Here is a 24416-nt window from a genome sequence, read left to right as displayed (position 1 = left end):
GACGGGTCACATTTCATACAGAATTAAATATGAACTTCTCTGTTTATTGATAGTCATAGTAGAGTCAAAAAAATTTTTAGGGGAGTTGTATCTTCCTGTTCCTTCTGTATTTTTCATTGTAATGGTACAAAATCCAAGAGATATCCAGTGAAATAATTGCTAAATAATTGCTCCTAATTCATCATTCATTTCTGTGACAAGAAATTTATATCATATCAATATTATCATTATTATTATTTGTCTTGGAAGAATTTAAATGAAATTAAAATGTTAGTTTTATAGACTTATCTGAACCCCCTAACAAGGCATTACAATGCACAGTCATTGCAGATTTGCAGCATTTGGAATTAATTAGGAATTTTTTTAGTTCCCCAGGACGATTAGACTTCGTTGAAACAAATGTATACAATGACATCTGATGTGAATTTGTCTATAGTGTCTGATTTGTGGTCAGAACTTAGACTAGAAGGTCAAATTATGCTTTTACTGTAGTGACATTGAAGGATCCTCTAAGCCTGCCTGGCAGGTCGTTTTTTTCTTTCTCTTCATCTTTTCCTTCTTCCTCATTCTGTCTTTTCATGGCAGATAGCTGTCTTCAAAAGGAACATTACTGCCCCCTGTAGGCTGAAAGTGTAATATTAACTTCATAAGCATTCAGTTTGGATACAGTTTTCAGCAGCAGTTCCAATCAGCCCTGATTAAATCACTTTGATCTCTTTGCTGTTGTTCACAGCTGCCACTTATATGCTCGAGCACCTACTGTGTGCTGTAACTGACTTTGCATCATGAAGCGCGAACTGGATTATGAACTGTAATCGTGCTCCTTTACTTTTCTATCCTTAAAGTGTCAAACAGAGGGGTTAAGGTTATTCATTCATCAAAAAAACAACTCAACAGATGACCCCTGAATGAAATGTTTTATATGATAAAGCCAAAATCATTTTTCAATAACTTTGTTTATGTTTTCAGTTATTTGGTAGGAGATGAGCTTTGGGTGGTGATGGAGTATTTGGCAGGGGGCTCATTGACAGATGTAGTGACAGAGACCTGCATGGATGAAGGCCAGATTGCTGCAGTCTGCAGAGAGGTAAGAAGCCAAGTTTAGAGATGAGCACCATGCAGCGTGTGCTGCCATGACAATCAGACCTTTGTGGTCAGGTGAGATGCTAAGATTTAAACAAAAATGTCCCTGGCCAAGATTAAAAGTCTGAATGTTTTAAGTACAGGCCTCTTTAAAGAGCAGGTGTTTGTTTTATATATATTTTTAAGCATTTTCCTCTCTTTTCAGTGTCTTCAAGCCCTGGACTTCCTACACTCTAACCAAGTGATCCACAGAGATATAAAAAGTGATAATATCCTCCTGGGTATGGATGGATCAGTCAAGCTCAGTAAGTTTTCCTCGCCTTGCCTTTTTTGACAGAATTAAAATAAATAGTAGCATTACTGACAAAGAAGTTTTCATTGTGTATTAAATAATGTGTTTATAAAAGTTAAAGTATGTTTCAGGGGATTAAGAAGATTTGATAAATATAACACTTTGCTGCCATTCTTCCTCCCTTTGCAGCCGACTTTGGCTTCTGTGCCCAGATCACTCCCGAGCAAAACAAGCGCAGCACGATGGTGGGAACGCCCTACTGGATGGCACCAGAGGTGGTGACTCGAAAGGCTTATGGCCCCAAAGTGGATATCTGGTCTCTTGGGATCATGGCGATAGAGATGGTGGAGGGAGAACCCCCCTACCTGAATGAAAACCCACTCAGGGTAAGAGACATAGTGCCACAAGACAAGGGCCAGATTTTTTTTCTTTTCTTCTTGTATCACCTCATATATCTCTGAAACTGTACCAAACCTGCTCTATGTGTTTTACTTGAACATAGGAAAATGCTGTCGACACATGTTTGTGATGAACATCTCAAGATGCTAATGTATTGTTTTTACTGGATGTTGTGCATCAGTGCAAATGAGGGTGACCTCAATGATTATCATGGTTTAAATGAATAACTCACCTCTTCCATGTTTCCAGGCGCTGTACCTGATAGCTACCAATGGTACCCCAGAGCTGCAGAATCCAGAGAGGCTGTCGTCAGTGTTCAGAGACTTCCTAAATCGCTGTCTTGAGATGGATGTGGATCGCAGAGGTTCAGCAAAGGAGTTACTCCAGGTAAAGAAATGCATACTGTAAAATAAAACAGTACTCTGAATGTCAGCTTCAAGCTGCTTCTAGCAGTGTGACAGCTGCAGATGAACGTCTTAAACCCTATCCAGGATCAAATGGGGGATCTCACTGAAATGATGACCATGCTTTATACAATTGCCTTCAATGTTGTCTTTCTGTTTCTGGTCTGTATCAGTTCAGGATTTGCCAGTTTAAGAATGACTTAGAAATCAGACATGATTTAAGGCTTTTTATTGATATTTTCCTCCTCTTTGACTCCTGTAGCATTCTTTCCTGAAGCTGGCGAAGCCTCTCTCCAGCCTGACGCCTCTGATTGTAGCTGCAAAGGAAGCCATAAAGAACAGCAGTCGCTAGGGTGTGCTCTCTGTCCCCACCTGAGGCTGGAGCCCTGCCTGGGATGTGTGCGTTCATGGGGGCAGGGGCTTGGGTGTGTGCGCGGTGGGTGACGTGACAGCAACAGCACAAGGAGGGCATGGGGGATGATTGTGTGACATACAGTGACAGCACAAGGACAAAAGACCCCCAGACCTCTCATGTAGGATGAACATCTGGCCTTGCAGCCTCTCGGCCCCATGCTGCTGAACAGACTTTGCCTCCTCGTTTACTTCTTCACCACTCTGTACATGTAGAGCAGTCCATCACAAGTGTGCGTGCGTGCAAGCGTGTGTGTATGTGTGTGAACAAAAACTGTGCACATCCCTTTGTGTCATATGTCCAGTTTGGCAAAAGTCTCTCAGAAAAATGTGGTGAAAGAAGCAAAAGGAAAAATGTGCTCAGATTTATGAAGGTACTGAAGGAGTAAAGAGGAGAAAGTGGTGAAGCACCTGCTCAGTCTGAGGATCACTTTCCTCTCCTCTGGACCCTCCATGGAGCACAATCAGGCCACACATTTGCACCTGCATTGACCGGCTGATGTGAGAGAGTGACTCTGGGACTCTGGACCCGACCTCTGCCTGCATGACTATGGCTGTACGGAGCAACATAGCTATTCCTCACAGCGCGAGGGGGCTTATTTTGGTGTGTGTTAGAATGCCTGTGAGTGTGTGTGAATGTGTGTAGGGGTGCAGCTACAGGGGAAACAGTCAGGTGTGATTTCACATGATCTACACCAGCTTTAAACATCCTCCATGAATCTGCTTCATATCAGTGAAGAGATAAAAGTCTCTCATTCGTTCTGTCAGACGGTGTCTGTTGCAGAGTTCAGGTTCGCTGCTGTAAATGTGCTGATTTCCTCTCTGATTATTTTAAAAAATACCGAAACACTGTTGTTACACATTTTGCCTGCATAAAACCCAGACTTTGATGAAAGGTGTACACAGCTGTAAAAGACACTTGAAAATATCATGAAAAACAGGATTTCACTTTCCTATAATACAGAAAAAGGATTCACTCCATTGGCCTGGAGAGTGGCTTATCAAAACTCCTGTAAGAAACTTTGGGGCCATGTTAGTTTTGCCACCTCCTGTGGACAAAGTGTGGAGCTTTCCTCTTAACCAACCTGTGTAGGTATTGTTCTAACACAAAAATCTCATCCTGCTTTATTTAGATGTCTTCTTTACAACTCACAATGAATCTGTGAGGTAAAGGTCAAAAAAGACTGTGTTGTTAATGTCCTCATCTGCCTGCAGGGGCATTATAACAGCATATTAAATAGATTTATAGGAAAAGTTCATCTTCTCTCTGCTGTCTAGTTTGTTTTAGAGGTCATAAAAAAGCATCAGCGTCGATATTTCATTACCAGCTTAAAACACTCACAGGAGCTTCAAATAGTGCCACCAAAATTTATCCAAGGCAAAGCAAACATTAGACAACTAAATCGTGTGATATGATACACAGACTGAATTGTTCTTTTTTTTTAACATGGTTGGTTAATGTGGGTATTCTGTCAAAGGCAATCTACAGTTCAGGGCAAGACGCTGAGTGGTACTATATGGTATTGACATCATACACTTGAGTCCAATTTGGACAAATAATCAGTAACAACAGATCCCCGGATCATAGCACCCCCCTGCACACTGGAGAAAGTAAATCTGGTCTTTAAATCATGTGTAATCAATCATCTAGTGTGCTGCTTGCAAACATAAATTAAAGCTTGTTCAGGAATCAAAAGTAGGGATTTCAATAGATACTCAGTATGTGCACTTTATTTTATTTTGTGATGCTGTAAAATCAAATTAATGCTAAGCCATTCCTTTTGTATCTCCACACATGGTACATGACTTTACATTATGGATAGATTTCTTGTTAATATCGGTTTTTGGCAATGGATTGTCTTCTACATCTTGCTGGCACATAGCAGATCAATTTTTCAGTCTTTCAAAAAAAAAAAAAAATTTTGTTTCTTCAGGAGGTGAAAAACTGAAAGGGTTTTTGTTTTCAGCCGTCCTGAGTGGAAGGTCTGGTACCACATATTGTCACAGTTTCTCTCAACACCCGTGTATCACTGTGACCGTAAACATGAAGCAGGAAGGATACCCTCTACACAAAATGTAATGCGGGCATAAAAGAAGCCAAATTTGTGTCTACTCACTGAGTAATCATCTTCTTTTGCAGACTAGATACAGGACTGTGACTTTATGTGCTAGGATTTAATGTCAACAACATCCTGGCCCACCTGAATACACAACACCATCATGTCTAAAAAGGGAAAAGTCTGTCCTCCTTGTCTTCTCCTCTGGTATCCAACATGCTGCTCACTCATGCTTCAATGTCCTTTTGTCTTTTTTCCTCGTGACCTTTTTATGCGATTTCTACTGTTTTGTAGTGAATTTGGAATGCATGGCAGACTAGAGAAGAAATGTTTTCCTTTGATGGAGTACTGAGTGCCATTTAATGATTGTAGCTTGTTTTGATGAGTGCTGAAACTTATAGTCGATGCTTATTGTTCGCTGGCATTCCTTCCATACCTGGTTAGCGTTTAAACTCACTTCTGTACAGAGGTTATCTACTTTGTGTGGGTAATCGGTAGCTTCGTCAGGCATTTCCCATGTAGCATCCCTCTGTGTGTGCGTGTATGTGTGTTTATGTGTGTGTGTGTTAGGGGGCTACCTCAATCTGCACTAGAAGATGCCTCACTCGTGTCATCCACTTTGACTCTGAGGTGCAGAGTAGCTGCTTTAGTCCTAATGTACCTCCATTTGTACAGAAGATGAAGGAGTGATGGTTAGACAGGAGGATCCGACAGAATTCATGCATGTAAAATGAAATCTATACACTGTATCTCATCTTCAAATAGGTTAAGATTGTTAGGATATGTATGTATGTATGTAAATATGATGGGAAACATCCCCTTTTTCAGAATTATGTAACTTAAAATGACAATATTCAGGTTGCTCTATAGTATGTATCATAAATGTTTTGCACCCTGGATAAAGAGAAAATCAAACGCACACACACCGTCTCTGCACTCCTGGATCTCCTGTTTGGGCTTTTTACTGGACACTCCTTCATCTGGACGGAGAGCCCGTGAATGCAGCACTCTGAGTGTTAGTACATGTGTGTGCGTGTGTGTAGGTAGGTGTACGTGGCCTGTCAGGAAGCTCCGCTGGCCCCCGGGACGTTTTGGGCCCCATGTACAGGTCTGAACTATGAGCACAAAGGTGACATTTTTCAGTACGAGAGACGCCGCTGCTGTGCCCCTTTTTCTGTGGTTGCTCCTGTACATTCCTCTCTTCTGAATGTGTAAACCTGTACACGTGGTGTGAAAAAAATCCTCTATTAATGTGTATCAAGAGAATGGAACAAAGACAAAAAATGTTGCTTTTTAAATTATTATCATTATTATTATTATTACTCTTATTATTGTCTAACTTTGTAAAAAAAACTGCTGATCCATCGGGCATACCTCAGCAGGCCTTTCCCCATCTTTGAAAAAGGACAAATGAGCAGCGGGGAAATGAGGTTTTGGATAAACTATTTTTAATTGTGGTTGAAGCAATAGACTTTTTGAACTTTGAATTGTGCATGGCTGTGTCTTGAGTGTAAAAAAAAACAAAAAAAACAAAGAAAATATTGCAGTTTGGAAACTGGACTGAAATAAAAAGAGGAAGAAAACCAGAGTTGTGGAAATGATTGTAGCCTCTCAGACTTCTCAAGGTGAATTTCCTGTCTTTCTTTATACATCCATGATTTTTGTTAAATGACAATGTTATGAAAAAAAAAAAAACACGATATACACTAAATGGTACAACTTTTTTTTTACTCTAACAGACAAAATTATATGGATTTTTAAGATTTCCGTAAGAATTTTGTCCTTTCTCTAATCACAGTATGAAGTAAGGAATAAAAATCTTTAAAAAAAATAATATTTATCAAAACTACTTATAAGTTATACAAAAACGATTCGATGAGTTATCCAAAAACTGATGTAACAAAAAACACAAACTGTCATTCAGTCTGACCAATTGTGCCCTGCACCCTTATCAACACATTTCAAAGAAGAAAATCACAGACGAATCAACTGTTACGCTTGCTCCGTGAAGCAGGTACTCCAGCTGACTCCTCCCACTCTGAGGTCACATGGCAGTAAGCTGTGTGGCTGTGACAATCCTCAGACTGATGTAGCCGGGCATCTCATCAGCCATCTGCCGCCCTCGCTTCCTCAGCTGGAGCCTCTGAGGATCGGTGGAGTCCTTCACTGACCCCGACAACACCACCTGACCCATAAACTCGTCCTTCACTGCATTACTGTTCCACACCTGGAGATGAACAGGAAGTGTGATTAACATGTGAATGGGAGTTTTACCGTCGAATATGCTTCATGGAGGGCTTGTGGCTCTGATTCCTATTATGTATCCATAAAGCAAAATGATGCCTTGTGCCTTCAGTAACATCCAATCAAAGCTGTTAATTTGGTCACTCTTTACCTAGCCATTAGGGTTCATCACTTCAGTTCATATAAAAATGTAAAAACTTGACAAGATTGAACTGTCCTTTTGAAAAACGTGACATATTCCCTTTTCATTTTTTTTGTGCCTTAAAGTTAGAGGTGGATGATACTGGGAATTTTGGTATCGATCTGATACTAAGTAAATACAGGGCCAGTATAACCCTTACCCTAACCCTAACTTACCCTGGCCTAACCCTAACCCTAACCATCACCCTAACCTAACCCTAACCTAACCTAACCCTAACACTAACCCTAACCCTAACCCTAACCCTGACCCTAACCTAACCTTAACCTAACACTAACCCTGACCCTAACCCTAATTAACCCTAACTAACCCTGGCCTAACCCTTACCTAACCCTAACCTTAACACTAACCCTAACCCTGACCCTAACCTAACCTTTACCTAACACTAACCCTGACCCTAACCCTAACTAACCCTGGCCTAACCCTTACCTAACCCTAACCCTAACCCTAACCCTAACCCTGACCCTAACCCTGACCCTAACCCTAACCCTAACCCTAACCCTAACACTAACCCTAACCCTGACCCTAACCCTAACCCTAACCCTAACCTAACACTAACCCTAACCCAACCCTAACCCTAACTAACCCTGGCCTAACCCTAACCCTAACCCTAATCCTAACCCTAACCCTAACCCTAACCCTAACCCTGACCCTAACCCTAACCCTAAACCTAACACTAACCCTAACCACTCCCCTAATAGTCGGAACCCCAACCCTAACTGTCTGACCGTGGGCCCCATGCATCTCACTAGTATTGCTATTTAAGATTTTATATTTATTTTTAATTTAAATTTACTATTGAAAGTAATTCATATTTACTCTAAAATTTCATGGTTCCCTATATTTCCCTTTAAAGTACAAAAAATTACAGTTAAAATCAGGTATGAATATCTTTATTTCATTATGAACAATATAACACTTTACATTTTAAATAAATTTCCAAAATTCATATAATATTTATGAATAAGTTCATTCTGTCAATATATATATATTTATATATATTTATATATATATATATATATATATATATATATATATATATATATATATATATATATATATATATATATATATATATATATATATATATATATATATATATATATATTGATGATACTTTTTAATATTTAATATTTAAAGTTGATATATCGTCAAACTGCTGACCTTTAGGTGTTTTTGTAATTTTTTTCTTTTGATAATGTTGTTAAAACTAGGACAGAATTTGGAGAGATTAAAGGTGACTACAAATACTTTAGTGTCATGATAAACATTTATGTTCAGAAACAAAAGAACAGTAAGAACAGAAAGTTGATATTTTGAGCACACTGTGTGTCAAGTCTTTTTGTGCCATACATGACTAAGACAAATAACAGTCAGCAAGGTCAGAGAGATGCTGTCTTACCTGGATAGTTATGGGCTTCCTGGGCTTCTTCCTGAAGAAAATGGCGCTGGTTGTAAACTCTGGTTGCAAGGTATCTCTCATGATGGTGGATCGTACTGAGCTGCCTTCACATGATACGATCACGTAGGGGTCTGCACCTGCATTAAAACATCTCAATGAACCAACCCTGTACACTGATCCCTCTGATTGGATGATGTGAGAAAAAGTCTAGCAGGTGTTTCAGCACTTTACCTCCTGGACTTTCTTGGTTCTGAAGCCCTTCTGCTCCATGGACGTAGACATGAGACACAACTTGTGGATATCCGAAAATTGAACTCCAACATTTCACCTTTGGCTTGTCCTCTTTCAGCTCCCTGGGAGAGTTGAGCACAATTTTAGAACTGGGATAAAAAGTGAATTTCCTGTATCTTAGTACTCTGGCCTGGATGTTTCTCTCAGCAAGTAGGAAACAAAGGAAGTGACATCATGCCCCCATGTTAACGACACAGTACTGGTTGGACTAGCCAGCTTGGACGAACTTTATGTGCACAAACATGATCTGGTTGTGTGTTAAAGTATGCCAAAAAGAAAGTCAGACACAAAACAAAGTTCTGTCCAAGATAAGCAGTGAGGGATTTGCTACATTAAAATTAATTGAACATGAATATGACTTTAGAGTTCCCATTACTCAACGCACTCATTCAAGTGCTTTTCTTGGACGTTATCCACCCGGCAGAAATAAGCAGTCAAAGGACAGCTGTGTTCTCACTCTCACATTGGAGTCTCTTAAGACCTGATAATTGTGAAATATGTGAATGCTACAATTTCTGTCTGAAAAAGAAAACCCGGCCATTCTCTGGTTTTACATCACAGCACCGTCAAAGCTGTTTATACCTGCAATCTGAGTCCACATCAGTAAACACACGGATCATGTAGTCTCCTAGAGTGTAAGGCCTGAAGGTGGTGGGGATGATGACGTAGCGTCCCCGTGGGAGCATTATTCTCATGAACACTGCGCGAGCGTTGATGTAGGTGGACGTGCTGACACATTGCTGCGTCAAGATGTCATGCATCCTGTACTTTCTGTTGAGCTCCACCTGGGGAATGAAAAAGCACCGGGGATTTATTTGGTGTCTGGGTGAAAAAAAAAAACGTTGCATAAATCTTTAACCAAAGGGAGGTAGAGAATTATATGAGGGTCTCATCATTCAGCGCGGGGTGGGTTTTGAATATAGTGGTAATTGGTTTGCACATTTAAACTTCTCATTTGCTTAAGCTCAGCACAAAGCACAAACTCTGTTTTCAGACTTAAATACAACATCGAAGACATGATAACAACAAGGATAACAAACTGTGTTTTTCTAGGTTTGATGGGTGTTTTTACAGCACAGTAAATCATACAAAAGTGAAGTTTTTTCACTCTATAAAACAGAAAAAAGATCATAATGTGTATAAAACACACTGAATATGCTCATTATACACCGTATCTTACTGACATGAGAGACAGAGACAAAGGATTTGGTATGTAGATTAAGATCCATTATTTCCCCTAGAGATTTTTCTGCACCCTAGTGGCAGAACAGGGAATTCATTTGGATGTCATGGTATTTATGACTTTTTTTTTATATATATAAAAAGTGTTAAGTGAGTTGCATGGAGTGTCTTTTAAACAAGACGAAATGTTCTGCTAAACCAATCATTGAGTTGGACATCCAGAAAGATTACTCCATGGTAATCACAATCCCCAATCCCCAGATTTATTTTGATATATGCAAGAATGCACTCAAATGTCACAAATATTCTTAACTTGAATTTATGTGAACTCATATGAGAATATGTAGTCGTATTTTTAGTGATTATTTTTATATCAGATCACTGACGGAGCACTGTGGCTGAAAGTTCCCCTTTGCCTCTGATAAACTTCCCAAGCAAGAAAAAATAGAGAGAAGATAATAGACAGTCTGAAGTTTGTCAGATGACTTGTGAGGATCCATCCCTCACGTTATGACAGGACATATCAATGGTTAAACCCTGGTTCAGACTCACAGCAGTGGCTCCTTGTTTCAGCAGCATTTTGCCCTCCTGAGCAGCACTTATGTTGGCATGAAAGGAGCGTGTAGTGTCTGGGTTTGAACCATGCCAGATAACTGGCGAGTAAATCACAGTACGGGAAATGTGAGGTCAGTTTTACTGCTAAGGTTACAAGGCCTCATTATAATGTGACGATCCAATCCCAGCAGAGGGATAAGATCTGGTTTGATCATTTTGGCTGCTGTTAAAGAGAACTCCATGGTTCAACAAACAGTCAAGACCTCTTTAAAAACACGTCTCTAAGCTGTCCTGACTCATCTGAAGTAATGTCTTAGGGCGCTTGACACAATTATCTCTCATGTTTAACTCCTCAAACTACATTACACTGATTGTTTTTCAGCTTTTTGTGAGGTTGTGGTTCCACATAAAGACAGTGTGTAACTTGGAAAGAATGTGATGGCATGGTTTTGTAGCTCCAGTAACCACCAGATTCAGCCCTAATGCACAAGATTTCTGTACCAAAGGAAGCTGAACTCTTACTGGAAGCTTTAAAAGTTTTGGTTCTGCTCACTTTACCAGCTTGAAACAATCAGCTCAAGTATGTAGGGTTTGTTTTCCCTTTTTTTCACAAAAGATTTAGCTTCTTGTTGAAATGTTCAGTATTTGTTCTGATAAGCTTATCAGGTCGTGTTTGCCCGTCATCCCAAACACCCAACAACTGCCAACTCGACAAGTGGGAAGTCAAAGAAAGCCAAAAAAAAAGAAAAAAAATGATGAAGGGATGCTTGTTAGCCTTTAAATAAACTGACCTCTCACCAACCACTTTGTCCCAGACGAAAATAATTTCCTCAGTTCTGAACTCATTGCTTAGTCTAAGCGCAATCTTCTTGTAATGCTGAACAAACTTTATAAATTTTTTAGTGATTAACCCATAGTTGGGGTGTTTTCCGATGCATTCACAGTTTAGATCAACATCCTATTAAGACATTTTTCACTGTTACCTTGAAGACACCAAAGCCAATGCTTAAATTTTCTCCTTGACCAACTTTTCTGTGGATCCGTATGTCCCTCTGTTGCAGTGAGATTAAGACCTCATCCTCATCTTTAGTAACATCAAACAGGTACTGTGAAATAGATGATGAAGTTATTATAAATGAAATGTAAAGATGATAAAGATTTACACCAAGACAGAAAAGAAGGGAGTCCTCTCATAGCTTTCATTACCTGTGGGTTCTGCAGGAATGTTGCTCTGTGGTTAGCACAGCCACCGCAGCGGTTCAGCAGTGGCTCTGCGTTCTTGGTCCAGCTGCCAAAGTGAACCACCTCGTGCCAGGTCTTATGGATGCTGATCAGAGAAGTGTTGATGAGACGGCACACATCGACATCTGTGAAGAACTTGCACCAGTCAGCAAAAGACATCCTGTGGGTGAGAGTGAAAAAAACGTCTTTATCTTCATCTTATAAAGGAAACTAACTCCACATGTTGGCTGTTTGCAGTAGAGGAGAAAGAGATCACTCACCAGAACTCTCCATCGTCTTCTACTACGATGCCAAGGTTTCCTCTTTCCATATCACCAACCTTTTTCCATTCATCAGATCTGACAAACAACAAGCAGAGAAAAACAGCATGGATGACACTGTTTTAAGTGAGAGATCCCCTACACAGAATTGGCGTGACTCTAAAACATGTGACATGACATTCTCATGACACAAACAGCCATTTCTCATACAGCAGTACTGAATAGGGTATCTGTTGTCTTCCATTCTTTGTCTTAACTTTTTTCAAACAAAATCATACAAATTGCTTTGATTTCCATTGAGGATGATCACTGTGAGCTTGGGATGTCAGTTTGTACCATACACTGCTCCCCCTAGTGGCTGGCTGCATTATAGCCCATAACCTCCATGACCTCCATCATGACAGACTGAACAAAAGCCTCTATACGCTTAACCAAACCAAACTAAACTTAATTATCTCAAAACATGCTTGCCAAACAGTTTGACCATGTCAGTTGATATGCAGGTGTTTGTTTCTAGGCAAAGCCAGCTCAAGATCCTTATTCATTACATTACATCTGTATTCTTGGGAGGTGTAGCATTAGTTCTACAGCTCCACTGGCCAGATCACCTCTTCTCGCACCTACACTCAAACATGTGTCTCCAGAGCAACGGACCAGGTGGTATTCTGGCTTCATCTTTTTGTTAGAGCCCGATGTGTAACAACAACCCATAATGTTATAACTGGTCAAAATGTGACACAAGTGCTGAGCCTGAAATGTAATAAAAATGTAATAACTGGTTGATAATGTAAAGGATGCTGAGCACAAAACATAATATTTTTTTGCCCAACTTATCACATTTTGGGTCTTGTTACCTTTCAGGTCGTTGTTGCATATCAGGTTCTAACAAACCCCCATGACCTCAAAAGGGAAAATTAATACAAGATAATGAATGGGTGGATGGATGGATGGATGGATGGATGGATGGATGGATGGATGGATGGATGGATGGATGAATGGTTGGATGGATGGATGGATAGATGGATGGATGAATGGATGGATGGATGAATGGTTGGATGGATGGATGGATGGATGGATGGATGGATGGATGGATGGATGGATGGATAGATGGATTGATGAATGGATGGATGGATGAATGGTTGGATGGATGGATGGATGGATGGATGGATGGATGGATGGATGAATGGATGAATGGATGGATGAATGGTTGGATGGATGGATGGATGGATGGATGGATGGATGGATGGATGGATGGATGGATGGATGGATGGATGATTGGATAGGTGGATGAATACTTTACAGTGATGGCCAAAATATTTTGTGTGTCCACTTTTTAAAGCAGTTACAGCATCACGTCTCTGGCATAGTGCCCATGTACTTTGTGAGAACTTCGCCACTAATGTTCTCCCATGCCTTCTGCAACTCAAGCCAAAGGCTCTCCTTCAAATGCACAGTAGATCTGTCCAGTTTAATTACCAACTTGCTCATTTTTTCTGGATAGTGTTGCGGTCCAGAGCATCATTTTCAATGTTGCTTTTAAAAAGGAAATGACCTAAATCTCCTTATGATTGCCCTGTTCCTCAGTTCATAGAGCATAATGACATAATGCGGGCTTTGTACGTTTATCATTTGTTTTGTTGGGGGGTTTATCGGCCAACTGAGCAAAACAGCTGAAGCCATAAATATGCCAAGCACTCTCATAATTTTGGCCACTCCTTTGTGATATTAAAAGTGCTGTATTTTTTCTTGAAATAGGTTTTAAGTATACCCACGTGGCTTTTAAAAGAGGAAATGCTTAATTTATATAGCTAATATTTGAAATGTAAACAAAAAGATTCAGAACGATGAGAAAACTGTTACTCTTTTAGCCTGGATGAATGACCTCTAACCTTTTCTCACCTGTCACTCCAAGCTCCCTTCCACTCGATCTTGCCCCAGGGGTTTCTCATGCGAATCAGAGGAAGTGTTTCATTCTTGAAGTAGGCCAGCAGCCCATGACCCAACCGCACTCTCTTCACTGCTGTCACTGAGTATGCGTGACCTTTCACCAGCCCATTATGCATCCTTGCCTCAATTTCATGTGGCTCTGCCTAAGCAAGAAGGATTCATGAAACAATTAATCCATTAGATTGAATTTCTCTGCATTAGAGAAAAGCACTAAGAGGCAACATTCAGAAAGAGCACACACCTTAATGGAGCAGCTTATGATTCCCCCACGCTCATAGACTTTCAGTAGACCCTCAAAAAGCTGGTCTTGTTTTTCCTGGTCCCTAAAGTAATTGTCCTTTTCCAGGTTGATAGCCTCAGCTAGAGCTCCACTGAAATCCACCACAGCGTCTCCAGTGTTTCCGCCTTCCAGGGACTCATAGCAGCCAGCCAGCCTGAGCACAGAGAGGGTGGTTGGAAGATGTGAATAAAGACAGGTGATGGTTTTAGTCCAGGGATTATGTGCCAAACCTCTGGTATAATGTTTGCTCTATCATCAGATCAAGGATGTTGTACCTAAACAGTTTCAAGCACTAATTTACAAAAATCAGCTACTGTATAAATAGATAAATAAATGTGACCTTTTTTTTCTGTTGAATCAAATACTACACAAAGATATAAACAAATAATAAATAAGTAACACCAAAAAAGTGATTTCAAACTCTGTAGCACCAAGCAGCAGAGTACTTTGTCATAGTATATTGACATACTTTGCGTAGGCCTTCTCCAGAAGGGCGCTCCAGAACTCGTTGTTGTCTTTGGAGTGACAGTAGATTAACTCTCCATTGATTGTCGGCAGTCGGTCATCAACCACCACATCCACCCACTCCCCAAACACCCAAAACTGAAAGTGGAAAATCCCTGCATAGCTCTCCGGGTGGTTGGGATCCCACTCCTGGTCCTTGTGGTCAGGTATAACCTGGAAACACACATCAACAAACCCAAAGCAGCATTTTTTAATGGGGCTTACACGTACAAATGAAGTACTGTGTTTGGCAGCTAAGCAGAATGACAATGACCAGGGTGTGTCGAGAATTTTGTCAGGGGTTTTCTAACTTGGGCATTAACTCATGCAGAGTTAGCATGAAGTAGATCTACTATTTCTGCTCCACAGAAATTAATTTTTCTAACTTCATATATTAATAATTCAGTATTGCATAGATTTTTGAATCAAAAAACAGAAAAATAACTAATCCAAGCTTGATTATTTCTGGTGATAAGATATAACTTTTAAAATTGAAGTGAGGAGGATCTCTTTAAATTAGATTGCAGCGCTACCCTTTGGCCTAGAGTCTCTCACATACAGACGTGACTCTTAACAAGGTGTGTTTGTTTAGGAAACAAACGGAGATCAGCTCTTTTTTTTAACACATATTTCCTTTGTTCTAGACAATTTTTGTTTTTACCAATTTGTATTTGTATTTATTTTGATCTCCATTAGCTGTAGCAAGTACAGCTACTCTTCCTGGAGTCAATTCAACATGCTCAGTGCAAAACATTTACACCAGTGCTCACAATGTATGTAATGTATTTATTAACAGTTATATAGTGCTGTTGTTGAAAACGTGACAACAAGCAAGCTTTGTACATTACTACCATAATTTAGCAGCCGGCTATATTAAGCGTTACTCTCAGCCCAGAGCTCTGAGACACATCTATGTAATGTTAGTGACTCCTCCTTATGTCCTACCAGTGCTCATCTACCAAGCAGAGCTAACGTTACTTCACTCTTCATTTCATTGATAGACTCTCAAGTCTGAACAGATCACTGCAGAATAACTGCTGCATGTTAGTTGGAATCAACTTTAGCCTCAGCCGCCAACTACAAATTAACAGGAGACGTTCTCTGTATTTGAAGTTTGCTACACTTCATTAATAAACCCCTAAATATCGTTGAATCGTCACAAAAGCTTTGCAGACAAAACAGCAAAAACACAGCCATTTAAGCACATTTTGCCCATCAGTTTCACCTCTCACTGGAAAACTGAAAAAAGCGAATCTTCACTTCTTAACTGAACTCATTCCTGAAGATATGTTCAATTTATTTTACCAGCACAAATCAGAAACCTTAGTTTTATTTTTGAACGGGACACTTTTTTAACATTCAACAAGTGGAAACATGTTAAAGATAAGAACAAAAATGTGACACTGCTCAGCTTCCAAACACTGACACAGGCTCTGTTACATTTTTAAGAGATGGATCGTAGAGCACAGGATAAGATTTCCTGTTGCATTTTTCTCCCTAAACTTTCTACAAACAGCTGATCATGATGCATTGTGGCTGACTTTTGGTAACCCTGTTATAAGCTGTTCTACATAGTTGTCATTTTGCCTTTTTGAAGGTTGTGAAGTAACTTTATTTGCTGTAAAAATGCCACAACATTGTGTTTTTGTTGATAAAATAGTCATTGTGGCTTATTTAAGGCCTCAAACCTTCATCACAGAGCACAAACTAACAAATCCTACTTTCAAGTAGTTTCCCACAGGAATTTGGTTTGCTGTGAATCATATGCAAACCCCTCAGGTGATTCCTGCTGACCTGAGCCAAAGTGTGCTGTCAGGCTGGTTTCATGTTTTAACTGTAAGCTCTCTATATTTATACCCTAAACCCTATTAACCACCAACTTTCCTCATCTCACACATTTAGAAATAGAGTTTGCTCACCTTCTTCCAGAGATCTGGCTTTAAAGCCAGGCAGGAGCAGGCAGCAACAAACCAGCAGTTTCCCACCTGTCCCTGGTTCAGGTCGTGGGCACTGATACCCTCCACAAACAGACGCGGTGCATCGCTTATCTCCTTTAACACAAAAAAAAGGGGGTTGAGAAAAGTCAAGAAAACTATAAAACAATGCAAGTTTTAACTTTTCTGTGAGTATAACTGAAAGAAATTATTATTTCTGATCTTGTTATTTGCTTTTCACCATATGGACTATTTGTGTTTGTCCCTGTTAGGTTCATGGCATATTTACAAGAGCATAATTGCTTTCCCTGCTGGACCTTGTGCCACTCACCCTGGGTCGTTTCCACTCCACATATCCAGGAAGTGGTTTCCTAAAAAACAGCGATGAATTGTTGGCTGGGAACTCTGGGTCCTCGAACAGCGTCTTGTCCTTGATACAGTCCCTCCTCAGCTCAAAGTAGTGCTGGTTCTTGTACGGGACAGCAGAGGAGAACATGGTGCTCACGCTGAACTATTACAGCTGCAGAAGGATGACAGACAGCAGAGGTTTCTGACTTTATATTGTGTTCGGTGAAGCTTTATGTGGGCAGGATCTCCCTCTGACCTTTGACCAGAATCAGTTTTCTGGACAAAAGCTGCTCGCTGTAAATCTACTTCTTTATTCCCAGATCAGCAGACTGGACTGTGGCCAAGAAACTCTCTGGACAGAGATACAAATATACTGCTGTTTTGATATGATATAAAACGCTATAAACAGGATTGTTAAGCTGCAACATTCATTTTCTTATCACACCACAACTGTGAACACAATTTGATGTGCTTTTAACAAAGCTAGCAACCCAAAGATTTCACTGAAGCTAATATTTGTTTTCAAGGCATATTTAAATTACTGCCTGTATTTCTTCCACAAATCAACAACAGTCCACAGGGGCTGTATGTTTTAATGATACCTCATTAGTCAGATTTGACCCAAACTTTCAAGCCCTATGATTTTATTTACAATAAAAAAGGATGAGTGCATGAGTGACAGTCATCAAGACCAGCCACAAACACATTGTAAAGTACAGAGGGCACGACACAAAGTGTGTTAAAGACATGACATTTGCCACTGAAGAGATAAGACCGAAAAAAACATATCCCCATGAGACAGCAGATATTTTAACTCTTGATCCTGTATTCCCCTCAGATTGACCCATCAAGACTGTGTTTGGGCTCTTTCAGCCAAAATAACTATACTAGATGAATTTTGATATTTCTTTCCGCCAAAAATAACACAACACAGGCCACCAAATCTAATTCAGTGAAAGCTAGGAGCTCTGACTTGAGAGGAAGTTTGTTCTTCTCAAGGAGCTCAAAAATATAAGTGTTGCACTAGAGACAAAATAAGTTTCAAGAATAAATAAGTTAAAGAAAATCTGATAGTGGCAGATTGGTGTTTTGTATTAAGAAAGTGAAACTAGATTTAGCTGACTAAAGAAATGGAATGTTGAAAGCATAAAAAAGTATCTTTAAAGTATGTAGAAATATGTAATAAAGATTTCAAAGATGAAACACTGAAACACCCAAAAGGAGGAAATACTAGAAAAGAAGAAGGAAGAATAAGAGCCCCTCGTACCTCTCTGTCTTTCCTGCTCCACTATAAGGAAGTTTCCAGGTGTATTACCTGTCTGACTCACCCTCCCACACACAACACTGGCCTACATAGGCATGTGCATAGCTGGAGCCACACCCGGTCCGCGTTTGTTCTGCACTTCATTACCTCCACGTATTGTTTAACTCTTGGAAGAATGAGTGAAGTACTTCCCGCTTACATGTTTTGTGATCAGGAAAATAAATCACTTTGAGAGGTTGGAGTTTTAACAAGGTCCTGAGTCTGTACATGTGTGTGTGTGTTTATGTGTTTGTGTGTGGGTCTGTTGTGTGTTATCTGTCTGAGAGTTTCTGGCTTCTGTGCTCAGACAGGCTATTTTTAGCCTTCTTCAGTGGATCCCAGTGAATGTGGTCATTCGTTGGAAGTTAACTTCAAAGAAAGCATTTGCTGATTTCTAGTAATCTGTATCATATCCTCTGATTAATTTTTTTAACATATGTTCAGGTGACTTCAGTTCACATTCCAGATGCTTCCGCTGCACATGTCGATAAATGCTGGTGACGTACAGACATTGTTTAAAGTGAAGTGTTACTCAAGGCTGTTTACAGGAAAGTAATACATATGATCAGATAAGAAAAGTGTGAGTTTTTCCCTTTAGTGCTCACCTGCCTTGAACTTTACGACATGGCACAGCGTTGGCTTTAAACTGTTTTATTGAGGCTTTTTAGACCCTGATTACCCTGAAGGTGAACGTTTTAATTTTATCTCTGTCAGGGGCTTCACAGATAAACTCTGAGAGATTTCCTTAAATCACATGCAAATAATTGAATTAGTTATGTTTCCCCTTGCACCAAATATTTTACCATATCCCCCCTCTTTAAAACAATCAAAAATGGAGCTTTTTACACAATACTTATGCAAGACACTGTACATCTTCAGGCAGCTGCCATGTATAAATACTTAACATTTAAAGTGGAATTTCTGCAGACTTCACAAGAGAGAGCCTGTTTCTTAAAGCCCAATATGACCCGCAATACTTAAAAACCCCTAACACAAGTCAGCGCATGTCATTTAGAAGAGAAAAGTTTTAATGTTTCCAACCAGGAAGGGAACTTGAGAAATTTCATTACAAGATTATTATCATATAATCATCAAATAACACACAATGAATGGCTAAATGTTAACACCAATGAGTTAAAGTGAAGTAAAGTACACAGGGGTGTTCAAAAACATGAAAAAGAAATCACATATGAGCTTGTAGTATAAGTAGGTAAAGGTAGCACTCACCTGTGGACTGTCTGATCCTCACAGTGTGGAGTTAAACACCTTGGAAGTTTGCTGAAGCGCCTGTGATGTGAGTTCAAATCAGTCCCACATTTTTTTGAAGGGTCGGTTAAATTAAGCACATATGGGTGGGACTGATCCCAGTTTCTGGAGTTTGATCTTCAGCCTGCGAGGGCTTCCAAACATTCATTCATGTGCACACTAACAGTCAAACTGGTCTGACGAGCACCTCTCTGCGGCTGGAGGTGTTGTGCAAAGGCTGATATGGTGACTGTAGGCTGCATGGGAGGAGAGGAGGAGAGAAGGAGAGGAGGAGAGGGGAGACTGAAACAGAACACCTTCACTCCCACAGCTCTGCGTCTCGGAGGTAGAAACAAGCAAAAACTTGTCCCTTTTCAGTGTCTGATGTTCCCATCTAACTCTAACTGCCTGGATTATTTGTCACGCCCAGTCTGAGGCCTGTCAGTCCAAACAAACAACAAATAAAGCACAGTGAGAAAACTGAGGTAGTAAGATACACTGCGTTTATTTTGTTTGACCTCTTTGACTCCTCTCACACAGACAAGCATCACATTGTCACCTGGGTTTATTATTCTAGATTTTAAAATGAAGGCAAAAGAGGAAAAATGTTAGAGAGAGCCAACGGTAATAAGGTAAATCCATGCAGGAGCTAAGTCGACAGGCTGAAGAAAATCCTGAAATTAAAGTAAATCATTTGGATTAGCGGTGATATAAAAGGGAAAAGACTGGTGAAAGGGTTCAGATATAATCAGAAGTTCATGAGAAAATTTTGGAGTGGAGTGAGAAAAAATATCAAGAAACACAAGGCTTTTCAAAAAGAAACAACTTGATGTGAGGCCTTAAGATTCTGCATTCAGGGCACCTTAATGGCTAAAGGTCACTTATCTCGTCCTATCAGGATTCTATTTCACATCAACTCCAGCTAATCATAATCCCTTACATATCAGCATTTGATTATGAGATTATTCAATTGGGCACTGAAGCCCTAAAGTTAACTACAACCTTCTTAGCACCACACAGAGCCAGAGGTACCCAGAGGTCATGGTGGTGAAGCTACCAGTCAAAGAGACAAGTCTTCCTCAAAAGTTGGTGGACACAAAAAAAATACTGTATATTTCTCCTTAACTATCTGCCACTTGTGTTGTACCACTTGCCCCCTCCAAAAAAACAAACAAACAAAAAAAAAACAGAGCAAGTGAAAGTTCAGCTGACTCATTTCTAAGTTTCAACAGTTTCTTTCACCTGTCCAGTTTGATGTTAACATACATCTCTGTTTCACATTTATTTTGGTGTCATACTTCTAGCCTCCTAGGTGTATCACAGAGGTCCGTCCTGGTGCAATTGCTGTTCTCATTTTTTATCCTTCACCCCCAAGAAAAATATAAAACAGTCTGTAACATTTCACATCATCTGTGTGCAGATGATTTGTGATGGCAGATAATTATTTTACAGCTGAATTCTGTTAGTCATTGCATAAAATAAGATTAACCTACCATTTTGCAAAATATCTGGGCCCTATCTTGTTAATCCCAGTCCACATAACCATTTGACCAATATTATATTATTATTATTATTATTATTATTATTATTATTATTATTATTATTATTATTATTATTATTATTGTTGTTGTTATTATTATTTATCTATTTATTTATTTATTTATTTATTTATTTATTTATTTATTTATTTATTTCTGTATATATTTAAACAATTAATTTGGCATTTTGGTATTTTGACATTTTTGTCTGTTGAACATTTTGTGAAATTTTATATGTGAAAAGTGCTTTATAAATAAAGATTATTTACTAAATTAGTCAAATTCTAATGGACAGGTAAATGTACATCAAACTGATTGTTCTTAAAAAAAAAGTTTAGAAATATCTAAGCAAATTTAATGTTTGTGTGTGTGTGTGTGTGTGTGTGTGTGTTTGTGTGTGTGTGTGTGTGTGTGTGTGTGTGTGTGTGTGTGTGTGTGTGTGTGTGTGTGTGTGTTTAAGGATTATAATCATTACCATTAAAGACCTCCAGAGGGTTAAGTCTGCTGTGACTGTCTGACCTTTGACCTTTTGTCTCTTCTGTGTGATTTTGTAACATCCATGTTCCTCTGAGGACTGTTACCCTGAAATTCTCGTTTCTCCATAAGCATCCAAATTTTTATTTACTCGTGAAATACTGAGAAGCTCAAGTACAAACTATGAAACAAGATTATAAGGTCTATTGGACACTTATCCTCTAGTGCCCCCCTGAGGACAAACACTGTACTCCATCCATATTGATGTTCACTTTGTACATTTCTTTAGTTTGTATGAAGAGAAGGAAACCAGAGATTTAAACATTTTATTGTTCTGCTTACATTTCTGTGTATTTCTAACTCTGATATATTTTAGAATCACGGTACTCATAGCCCTAGAGATACACTTAGTGATATAAAACACACTGTTTTAATTTGATCAGAGCAGGAGAATACGTGAAAAAGATTTTTCCAGGCAATATCTGTGAAAAGGAAATGATTTATTTCAAAGCCAGAGGGAAATTAACTCCAACCAATAATGCCATCAAGATGTGAAACCTCAAGCTGATTTAGAGCCTGAGATTCCTGTGACAGGAAGAGAGTATTAACATTCTTTGACACAAGAAGGAGTTCACAGTGTCATTGTGGAACGCTAGGAATGTGAGAAGTAACACTCACAAATATTAATCTAGCTTCACATTATCAGACAAGTATATATGTGGGTTTAAATATTTCTGATAAGCATGTTCAATAGCTGTTCTCCTGGTGGTGATATTTTTTCCCCCAGACCTTTACCACAATAGTTCAATCATACATTTTGATTTTGGCAGAATGGATATTAAACTACACTTTTGCTAATTTTTTCAACTCAGCCTAAAGTTAAGTTTTTTGTGGAAACTATGCAATGAAAAAGGTTCTGATGGAAGCATCCTTCACCCAATTTACAAGATATTTGGCGGAAAGGCTTGAGATTCTGCAGAGTAATGACAGAGGAACGCTTTTGCTGCTGGATTTTTTTCAGGGTCTTAACTTCTGAAAACAGACTCCTGAACTTTCATGAACCCAAAAAGCAGATAACAAAGGCAAGCATTTATGACTTAAGGCCAGTGTTAAACATTTATAGAGTTTTACTGTGAACTAACATTGTGAGATAGTGCTTGATATTTTCACTTTTTGTTTATCATTCCTCGTTTCAAACATCGTCAAAGCAAAGAAGTCATTTTAGTTCAAAGGATAATGTTAACTTTAAAGCTCCAACTCTTTCCACAGATATGACTGCCACATTAGAGCAGAGTCAAACTGCAGTGTGGACACATAATAGCCAGCAGATGGCAGGACATTCATAAAGATGTGTCCATGCAGGTTAGGATGAAACAGCAACTATTCCTATTCAGTCTCTAAAAGAGTCCTGAGGTAGCACCGCAGATTTCTGCCTCTAGCTGTAGGTCACAGGTTTTAGAAGAATATTCAATGATTCTGCTTTCCCACATTGATAATTCTTCAGCTGAGCTCTGCTTTTACAAAAATCACACATCTTAACCTCAGTGAAGAAGACAGTGAGCTGTGGCCTGACTGATTGAACGAAGCCCTGTCAGACAGGTTGAAGTAGTCTGCCATGTTTGACACCTGGTCACGGTGTTTACAGGAAACTGTCTCTATTGAAGTTTTTTAATATACATTTTATATTGCTTCTGGCTTCTTTTTGTTTGCTAAAAATATTGAAATCTTCTTACCTGTGCTGGTTATGAAACAAAATGAAACAGTGTGCCTCTTTACGGCCTGTAAAAAGCAAACAAGACTGCTGGCTGAAAAATGAACAATTTCATTATGTAGTTTTAATGCCGGCAGCAGCAGCTGCCACTAGTGGGTGTCAGACGAGGCTATTTACAGCATGGTGAACATAGTCTGTTTAAAACATGGATGTTAAGGGGATGTTGTTAGTGTAGTGGTTAACATGGGTATCCCTGAGGCTACAGACCTCGACAAAACAGCAGCCGGTTCAACTCCCAGTCTCAACCATCAGCTGAATGTCTTCCTTCACTCTTAGCTCCCCACATTTCCTGTCTCTTTTCAGTTGATTCAATAAAGGCAAAATTACCCCAAAATATAACTGGAAAAAGGTGACGTCTCCCACTGTTTCTTAAGGCAGTCGCTATACTGTACATAATGACTCTAACTTTAATGAGTAGATGATGAGCAGTTATTACAGTGATCACTTCAGAAGGCCTGTTCTTTTCTTGATCCCATCAGATTGTGTTCATATTTCAAATCTTAGATTTGTCCAGCTGATCTATCAGTTGAAGTAGCAACCTGTTTAGCTAAATGATAAAAAAAACAGCTTTGTCCCAGCAGCCATCATCTTACTTACTTATTACATACTCACTACATACTTTGTCTTCCTGGCTGATGGGAGCCTCAAAATTGGTTAAACATGAAATCAATCAGTGCTTTTATTGTTCAGTTTTGAGATCATGTGCCAGTAGCATGACACAAAATTAAAGTCATCATTCGTCATGCTGGTGTAGCTTTAAAATACTATCTTTTTTTCTTTCTTTTTTCTTTTTTTTTTTTTTACAAGTGATCTCTAAACAAAATAACTATTTCACATTTTGCCAAGTCTGTATGAAATTTCAGATCCCTCAATAGATTGTAGACACTTATTAAAAGCAGGGCATTGTACACAACATCCTGACATCAATTTCCTGTTTCTATTATAAATTCACAAGTCAGAATAAGATGTGTGTCAAAAACATATTCAGAAATAAGATGATGTGGCCCTCAATTATCCATATTTGTGTGTAATAAACTCACAACCAGAGAAG

General features: G+C 39.2%; 2 protein-coding genes across 3 annotated transcripts in view; one reads left to right on the top strand and one right to left on the bottom strand.

Annotated features, from left to right (window-relative positions):
• Positions 1–6249, top strand: part of LOC141791461 (serine/threonine-protein kinase PAK 3) — a 33670-nt gene extending 27421 nt beyond the window's left edge. For both annotated transcript variants that reach the window (XM_074671972.1, XM_074671971.1), the window contains 5 exons: positions 970–1087; positions 1289–1388; positions 1565–1761; positions 2024–2161; positions 2441–6249. In XM_074671972.1, the coding sequence (XP_074528073.1) occupies positions 970–1087; positions 1289–1388; positions 1565–1761; positions 2024–2161; positions 2441–2530 (643 nt within the window). In that variant the 3' untranslated portion in view covers positions 2531–6249. The remainder of the gene's footprint in view (positions 1–969; positions 1088–1288; positions 1389–1564; positions 1762–2023; positions 2162–2440) is intronic.
• A 441-nt stretch (positions 6250–6690) lies between these two features.
• On the bottom strand, positions 6691–17182 carry LOC141792012 (calpain-5-like). The gene is made up of 12 exons (XM_074672759.1): positions 17018–17182; positions 16672–16803; positions 14718–14926; positions 14210–14402; positions 13921–14111; positions 12022–12099; positions 11726–11921; positions 11503–11625; positions 9365–9567; positions 8723–8844; positions 8492–8628; positions 6691–6873 (listed from the first exon to the last, which is right to left on the bottom strand). The coding sequence occupies exons 1-12, from the start codon at positions 17180–17182 to the stop codon at positions 6691–6693; spliced, it is 1932 nt and encodes a 643-aa protein (XP_074528860.1).
• Between the last annotated feature and the right edge of the window lie 7234 nt (positions 17183–24416).

This window comes from Halichoeres trimaculatus, unplaced genomic scaffold (genome assembly GCF_033239565.1).
Source record: "Halichoeres trimaculatus isolate MK-OKI-2021-1 unplaced genomic scaffold, fHalTri1.1 fHalTri1_scaffold_6, whole genome shotgun sequence".
Classification (NCBI taxonomy): Eukaryota; Metazoa; Chordata; class Actinopteri; order Labriformes; family Labridae; genus Halichoeres; species Halichoeres trimaculatus.
This window is presented reverse-complemented; position numbering and strand designations above follow the sequence as displayed.